This window comes from Hylobates moloch, unplaced genomic scaffold (genome assembly GCF_009828535.3).
Source record: "Hylobates moloch isolate HMO894 unplaced genomic scaffold, HMol_V3 SCAFFOLD_13, whole genome shotgun sequence".
NCBI lineage: Eukaryota > Metazoa > Chordata > Mammalia > Primates > Hylobatidae > Hylobates > Hylobates moloch.
In genome coordinates, this window is record NW_026652288.1 from 35918270 (window position 1) to 35926923 (window position 8654).

The 8654-nt window shown below is 55.5% G+C and overlaps 1 protein-coding gene across 1 annotated transcript; it reads right to left on the bottom strand.

The window, feature by feature from the left end:
- Nucleotides 1–1729: 1729 nt before the first annotated feature.
- LOC116480032 (carcinoembryonic antigen-related cell adhesion molecule 21-like) lies at nt 1730–6934 on the bottom strand. Its single transcript, XM_032172006.1, has 4 exons — nt 6871–6934; nt 5852–6022; nt 3394–3609; nt 1730–1770 (listed from the first exon to the last, which is right to left on the bottom strand). The coding sequence occupies exons 1-4, from the start codon at nt 6932–6934 to the stop codon at nt 1730–1732; spliced, it is 492 nt and encodes a 163-aa protein (XP_032027897.1).
- Nucleotides 6935–8654: the final 1720 nt, after the last annotated feature.

The following is an 8654-nucleotide window of genomic DNA, read 5'->3' on the forward strand; positions in this document are numbered from 1 at the left end:
TTGGCTCTTTTTCTGCTCATGGGAACTTAGCAGAAACTGCCCTGAAACTCCATGTCCATTCTCTCCCAGGTCACACAGGAAAAATATCAACGCCTTATCTCAACCCCAGTCTCTCTTCCCTGGGAGACGGGAATAGGGGGTTGGGAGTCAGGCTGGGGTGGACCCTACACAGGAAAGGGCGGGATTCACTGGAGCCCTGCCCAGCCAGCCAAGCACTCAGCTGTCTTCCCACTACCCCAGGGACAAAGGCCATGCACAGCCCCAGCCTGGGTCCCTCTGTGAATGCATGTGGGGTCTCAGGAGCATGGAAGATGGGGCCATCTGATGTCCACACAAAGGTGAGCAATGCAGGAGCAACGACGGGTGATACAGGTTGTGGCTGTGGCCCCTATGCAGCCTCCAGTGTCCTGACCCCTGCTACCCTCTTCACCCAGGCCCTGGAGGCCCTGTCTATCACTGTCCTCCACAAATGAGCTTGCCTGTCCCCAAATCCAGGATCCTGTGTGCTTAGCCCTGGCCACCAGGTTCTCCTCTGTCCCAGTAGCTACTGCTCAGGACATCTTTACCCCTGGTGGGGCACAGAGAGGGGCTGTCAGAGCAACCAAGATTAATACAGACACATAATTCAGTCCTTGCACTACCCAGGACTCTGGCCCCTCATTGCCCATCAGTTCCCACTTTACACCCTGGCACGGATGTCACTGAGCAAGCCAACTCTTTACACAGGAGCATCCAGGTCAGAGGTGCAGGACTCCCCCATCTAAAGCTCATGCAGGCTCCCATGGCAATGGGACAACTTGCCTGCTCCTCTCCCTGGCCCACAGCCCTGCCTCACCTGCAGCTCCTCCACACACCTGGGACAGCAGTTCTCAGCCCTTCCCTGAGGGCCCCTGGAAGGGTGATAATCTCATGTAGGTTCACTTGAACCAGGTGCCACCTTCCCACAAGTGAGCCGGTGCCTGCACTAAAACACAGAGCCACAGTTCCCAAGAGTGTTCTGCCACTGCCACAGGTTGTTCATCCTGAGATGAGAGGTAAGAAAACAACCCGTAATGGGTTGTTTTATGTCGGGATTTGCATCGGGATTTAGCTCTAAATGACCCCTGATCCCACGTGCACACAGCATCAGATGAGACAAGGTGAGCTCTCTTTAGTTTTCTGTTGATGCTGTGACAAATTACCACAAGCTTAGTGACACAGAAACCTGAACCAAGGTGCCCACATGGCTGTGTTCTTTCTGGAGGCTCCAGGGAAGAGCCTCCTTTTCCACCTCCTAGAGGCCTCCTGCAACCTTGGCTGTATCCTCTTTCTCCATCTTCAAAGCCAGCAGCGCAGCATCTTGAAACTGTTCTGTGCCCTGCTTCCATCCCCACATCTCCACCTCCTCCCGCCTCCCTCTCTCACTTAAAAGGAAGGAGCCTTGTGGTTATTTTGGACCCACCTGGGATAAACCACAATAACCTCTCCATCTCATGATCCTTCCTTTAATCTGTAAAGTGTCCTTTACCATGTGACATGTCCACAGATCTGGGGATGAGGATGTGCATATCTTTGAGAGGCCTTTGTTCTGTCCATCACTCCTTTCAAGGCCATCTTCTCATCATCGTTCACTACAAACTACACATGGGCACCTGGATGGGGTCATCCTGACTGTGGCGTCAGTTCCTGCAGCGACGTACCCAGCACCCTCCAGGTCCTAAGAGAGGGAGATAGAGGGCTCTCCATGCCCCTAGTACCTCTCCACCTTCTTCTTGGTGACATGCTTAGTTGCTAAGAATAAAAGAGCACAGGGGTGACTGAAAGATCACAACTCACCGGCCCTTCAATAGTCCGTGGACATCAGCACCACGGACAGTGACCCAGTGAGGCTCATTTCCACGGGTGGCAGCAGGGAGCATGCAGATAGGAGGGAACTGCAGGAAAAGCTGCCCATTCTATTCTATATGAGAAAGACTGTAAGAAAGAGGAAGCTATTACAGAGATAATGCTATTCTTCTCCAATCCATAAATTGCGAAACCTTTGCACATCTGGACATCATGGTTGTTAGCTCCCTGCAGTGCTGATTGCTGCACCCAGGATGTGGTCTCTCGGGGGCCGAGAGCCTGCTTTGGCCTCATGGTGAGTCTCCCTGCCCCTGACACTCAGGCCACTGTCTCTGCCTACAACATGGTGGGAACCTTCCATGATTAAGGTCTGATTCTCTGTGCCTGACCTTTGAAGCACATCCATCACTCAGCCTGGAGCATCCACTGAGCTCAGCATCCTGCTCCTCCATCCCCAGCTGAGCCCTTGAGGAGATGCTTGAGAGGATCTCCTGGGCTCCTCTGCCAGCTCCTCCAGGCTGAGCCTTGTGCTTGGTGTCAGAGGCCTTTGCCATCTGCTTGTTCTTCCCATAGGCAAATAATCCTCCTCAGGGAGGAGAGGGGCCTGAAAATATATATATATATTTCGCTATGAGAATGCTTTATTAGGCAAAACTGCATACTATAAAAATGCTTTAAAATGCAACAGGAGGAGATGTGAAGACACAAAGAACAAGTGTGTAGTGACACATGGCTATCAGAACACACTGAAGAATCCACACCTAAAGCTTGGCACAGAATAGCTCCAAATAAACATCATCTATTATTATTTTACTCCAAAAAAAAGAGTTTTCTGGGCCTGATTCCTGGTGGAGAAGGGGCGGTCCAGAGTGTCTTTTCTCTGCTGTCCCTCCTTCCGAGGACAGTGTACTTCCCGGGACATCTTTTAAGTTTCCCATCCAGTTTAATGGCCTGGGAAGCTTGTTTGTCTGTCCTCTCCACTCTGACTCTCAGGTGAAAGATGAGGCTCTGCCCTTGCCCACATGAGGCTCTGGGGGCTGAGCCCTGCCTGGTGACCAGCTCTAGGAACCATGGCCCTGGGACAGCTGGTAAATCCTTGCTCACATTCAGCCCTGCCCAGGAAGCCACAACCCAGCCCTGGCACAGGCTCCCCAGGGTCATCTGGAGTCAGGATCTTGGGACAGGGGTCTGGGGCAGGGGCTTCAAGGGCTGAGCTTCTCTGGGCGGATCCTCAGGCCAGGCCCTGACTGAGTCGTGTAAGATCTTTCTCAGGTCATGTCTATGAGGAGGAGGCCAAAGGCGGTTGGACTGAGACTGATCTTCCCCCGCTGCATCTCCCGCATCAGACTTTCCTTCTTGCCGTAGCAAATTTCCACGGAGTCCGGATAAGGGAAAGGAATACTTATCTATTATAGTTTGTCTCCCCTGGGTGTGTCCTGCACTAAATGCCCAAACCCCAACATGGGACGTAATGCAGAGGGGGACCCAGGCACAGCCCAGCCCTGACAATCCTGTGTGTGCGAAGCAGAACTGATCCCCAATACCCAGAGGCATGGAGGAATCACTTACCGTATACACGGAGATGGTGAGATGCCTGGTCAGTCTGAGAATTTCTGTATGTGACTTGTAGGGTGTAGTATCCCGTGTCCTCCAGGGTGACGTTCTGGAAATGCAGATCTCCACTGAGTGATATTGTCTCTCGACCGCTGTATGCAGACCCTGGAGTCCTAACGTGAGTGTCTATTACATATGCTGCGATTAGCTGCTTGGGTTCCAACGTTTTCCCTTTTTTTTTTTTGTTTGTTTGTTTGTTTGTTTGTTTGTTTGTTTTTATTTTTTTATTAATTTTTTTGCACACAAAAACAATAAACATTTTCTAATAATACATACAAACAAAAAGATGCGTATCAAACATATTAGGAAGGTTGCACATGGGAAGTCGGGGAATAGAAATGGGGGGTGGGAGTTAAAATAAATGAGAGAGGGACTTTATATGGATCAGTGATAATAACTCAATCCTCTATTTGACAAAGAAGAGGGAGAAGGAAGAGGAAGAAAGAGAAAGTGGGATAAAGGATCAGAAAGGGAGGAAAATAGAAAAAATTAGAGTATGACTCCAGGGTAGACCTGTTTTGTTGTCACTGAGTTGGTTGGTTAGTTTGTCTGTTGTATTTTTCATGTTTCGCCATGTTGGCCAGACTGGTCTCCAACTCCTAGCCCAAAGTGATCAACCCGCCTCGCCCCCCAGAGTGCCGGGACCACAGGCGTGAGCCACCACGTCCAGCCCCCACATTGCTTCTGGCCTCCGTGGTAGACCTCCGAGACGGAGCGGCCGGGCAGAGGCGCTCCTCACTTCCCAGACGGGGTGGCCAGGCAGAGACGCTCCTCACTTCTTTTTCCCAGACGATAGGTGGCTGGGCAGAGGCGCTCCCCACTTCCCAGACGATGGGGTGGCCGGGCAGAGGCGCTCCTCACTTCCCAGATGATGGGTGGCCGGGCAGAGGCGCCACTTTTCCCGGACGGGGCGGCCGGGTGAGGCGCTCCTCACTTCCCGGACGGGGCGGCCGGGCAGAGGCGCTCCTCACTTCCCCGACGATGGGTGGCCGGGCAGAGGCGCTCCTCACTTCTTCCCCCGGACGATGGGCGGCCGGGCAGAGGCGCTCCTCACTTTTCCCAGATGATGGGCGGCTTCTTCGGGCAGAGGCGCTCCTCACCTCCCAGACGGGGCGTTGTCGGGCAGAGTGCTCCCTCCCTTCCCAGATGAGTGGTGTCAGCAGAGGCGCTCCTCCCCTTCCCAGACGGTGGGTGGTCGGGCAGAGGCGCTCCTCACCTCCCAGACGGTGGGTGGTCGGGCAGAGGCGCTCCTCACTTCCCAGACGGTGTGTGGTCGGGCAGAGGCGCTCCTCACTTCCCAGATGGGGCGGCCGGGCAGAGGCGCTCCTCCCTTCCCAGACGATGGGCGGCCGGGCAGAGGTGCTCTTCACTTCCCAGACGATGGGTGGCCGGGCAGAGGCGCTCCTCACTTCCCAGACGGGGCAGCCGGGCAGAGGCGCTCCTCACTTCCCAGACAATGGGTGGCCAGGCAGAGGCGCTCCTCACTTCCCAGACGGGGCGGCCAGGCAGAGGGGCTCCTCACTTCTTCCCAGACGGGGTGGCCGGGCAGAGGCGCTCCTCACTTCCCAGTCGATGGGTGGTCGGGCAGAAGCGCTCCTCACTTCCCAGATGGGGAGGCCGGGCAGAGGGGCGGCCGGGCAGAGACACTCCCTACCTCCCAGACGGGGCGGCGGCCGGGCAGGGGCTGCAATCCCAGCACCCTGGTAGGCCAAGGCAGGCGGCTGGGAGGCGGAGGCTGCCGCGAGCCCAGACCACGCCACCGCACTCCAGCCCGGGCAACACCGAGCACCGGGTGAGCGAGACTCCGTCTGTAGTCCCAGCACCCTGGGAGGCCGAGGCGGGCAGAGCGTTCGGGGTCAGGAGCTGGCGACTAGCGTGGCCAAGATGGCGAACGCGCGCCGGCAGGCAAAGGAGAAAAAACAGGCAGCGGTGGCGCGCGCCGGCAGCCCCAGGCAGTCCGCGGGGCAGCAGCGAGACGAGGAGATTGCTGCCCCGGCCACAGAGGGAAAAGAAAGAAAGGAAGGAAGGAAGGGAGGGAGGGAGGGAGGAAGGGAGGAAGGAAGGAAGGAAGGAAGGAAGGAAGGAAGGAAGGAAGGAAGGAAGGAAGGAAGGGATGTTTACATTCTTATCACCTCTTTTTGAAGGTAAAGACATGAAGATTCATGTGGGCGTGGGGGCTCACGCCTATAATCCTAGCACTTTGGGAGGCCGAAGTGGGCACATCACTTGAGGTCAGGAGTTCGTGACCAGCCTTCAACAAAATGTGATCCTTCAGTAACAAACTCCAGTAACTGGTCAAAGATTGCAGTAATCGCCTTCTTAGCCAGCACAAAGTGCTTCAGTGGAGAAACAGGTTCTGCCATTATGCTAAGTTTCCGCTCCAACTATCACCCGGCAACAGCAACCCGGTCACAGATCCCAAACTGCCCCAACGTTTTCCCTTTGTACCAGCCATAGCTGTAAAGATTCTTGGGCAGATAAACCACAGAGAGATGAACATTCTCCCCTTCAGCAGCTTCAAAGGGCACTGATACAATAAAGAGCCTGGCAGTGGTAGGCGCGTTCCAGAAGGTTAAAAGTGAGGCTAGGAAGGGGAGAGAATATCAGTCAATATTTGGACCTATGCATTGGCATGGAAAGACGGGGTCCTGGGTGCAGGTCTCTTCACCCCTCAGCCTTAAGGGGTGTGTGTGTGTGTGTGTGTCATACTGAGTCAAAGTCAGCAGCATGACCCTCATTCCTTGGCATTTCCCTGTGTGGAACCCTCTTTCCCAGGGGTCTGCACAGTTCCCTCCCCACTGCCTTCGGTTCCTACTTACACAAGGGAATCCCTGGGAGACTTCTTCCCTGAAGCCTCCTCTAGAGACCCCGGGCCTTCCCTTTCTGACCTTTCCCAGCTCTGTTCCCTCCAGGGCTCTTGTCAGCACCTGACCTCACATTCTTGATCTCTTTGGGTGTCTGTCTTCCCCCCCATGAGATCGTGAGCTCTGTGAGGGCGGGGACTTGTGTGATGTTGGTTGCATCCCCAGTGCCTGGGACAGGCTGCAGACTCCTGTGGATGAGTTCATGAGCGTTCCCAGGGCCTTCCCTATCCTGGCGTTTATTTGCCAATGTCTGAGGTTGGCGGATGAAGACAGAGTTTCATGCCCTGGTGGTGTTTTTATTTAAATTGTCACTGTGATATAGTTTTATTATCATTTTCAAAATGTAGTGGCCACTGACAATGAACTTGAAAACACGGCCCAATTGAGATTGTTTTGCCCCTTGGCAATTCCAGTTCGCTTGGATTTTTTGGTTCTCCTTAGATGTTCTCTCCCCTAAGTCTCCAACAAAAGCCCTCTGTCTCCTCTCAGAGCCACATCCTCCCCAGGAGACGCCAGCCAGTCTCTGTGCTCCCTCTTCCCACCCACTCCCAGGGAGTCCTCCCTTCACCTGTGAGCAGGAGGCCCTGCCAGGGGATGCATTCTCTGTGGGGATGAGCTGAGGGGGGCCACATGGTCTCTGCTGCCTGCTCTGTCCTCCTCTGTGGAGAGGAGCTTGGGCTCCAGGAATGCTCTAGTCAGGGCTACTGTGACTGTCCGCTCTGCTGTCCTTCCTCCCTCTGTGCTGAGCCTCCTCTCAGGCACGAGCACTTCCTAGGTTCATGGGCAAGGGCGGGGCTCTGCCCACAATGTCTCTCTGTCCCCTCCCCTCTCAGTCCTGCCCCCCTTGTCCCTCCTTTCTCCTTCCTTTTTGCCTATATTTGGTTCCCTCGGCAAAGCTTTGAGAAGCAACGCTGATGGGGTCCCCATAACAGGAGGACTCACTCTCCCCAGTGCTGACCTCTGCTGTGTTCTGGCCTTGGTTCTGTCACAGCAGGTAGATTAGTTCCCTTTATGACACAGAAAACCAGCTGGGCCCTGGGTCTCCCCATGCTCTCCAGTGCTCCAGGAAGGCGGGATGATGCCCAGCAGGAAGGTGACCGAGGTGGCTCTGGGGGCTAGAAAGGGGCTCACTGGGCAATGGCTGGGAAGGACCCACCTGCTATCTTCAGTGTCACCAGCCTGGCCTCTGACCCAGGGACAGATACCCAGGCCTGGGGGTCTTGGGAGGATCCCCAGCTCCTAGGTGTGGAGGGAGGTGTCCTGTGTGTCCTGGGAAGAGAGGACTGTGATAGAGGGAGGTGGGAGGCTCTGGGCTCTGCTGTCCTTGGGGAAGGCTTCAGGGGGACACTCCCTCTCCGTGTCTGTTGGCTGAGCTGTGGCTCAGGGCCTGTCCATGTTCTCCCTGACCATCCTGGGTAGTCTCTGTCCTCTGTGAGGCTGACTGTCCTGTGGTCACTGCGCCTTCCCCACGGTGATGGCTGGAGGGAAAGGGGAGCTGCACAGGGACCCCCGGCACAGAGGCGTCCTCAGAGGCTCTAGAAAAGAGCAGGAGGGACAGAGCAGGCACGTGGGGAGAGATCAGAAGGGTCTGTTGGAGCAAGGGATGGAATCCAGGCTCCACCTCCGACTTTTTAGCAAAGCCAGGTTCCTGTCTAGCGGAATCCATTTCCTGAGTGTTGTCTGTGTCTGATTTCTGCCCCCGGAGGGCAAGAGGAGACCTGCGGTCAAAGTCAAGGGCTGCCCAAGGATGCTGACCAGGGTTGCCATGGGGGGGACCTGGCCCTGACCCCTGGGCAGAGGTGGACTCTAATCTCCAGGCTGCAGGGTCAGGCCCACCAAGGTTCTATCCACTGCGGGCCCCTGACCTCCCTCCTGAAGCTGCAAGGTTCAGTCCTCATCCCCGAGGCAGCCGCAGGCACTTGCTGGCTGGAACTCTGCCGCCCTCTGGTGGACAGGGAGGGAAGTGGGGACGGCTGCGGACCCCGGCCAGGCTGTTTTACTCAACAATGTAGACATTGAACATGGGTCACGCACACGTTATGTCAAAGTGCCACCAGATTCCAGCTCGGTGAGCCCCAGCCTCTGTGGCTCCAAGCACATTGTCCTCCTTCTTTCACAATCAGATATTTATGACTTTCTGTGAATTTGCGTTTGTCTGCAGTAAGCTGCAGGGTGCACGCCGGAGGTGGGGGGTGGGGGTCAGGGGTGCAGTGATGTCTGGGGCTGAGTACTGGGCGGCGGTCTGGGAGTAAAGGAGGGAGGGGAAGAAGGGGAAGATCATTGCTCAGAAGTTCCTGAGCTCTGCAGACTCACCAGTCGCTCAATATTTGAGTGACCATTGGGCGAGAGGGC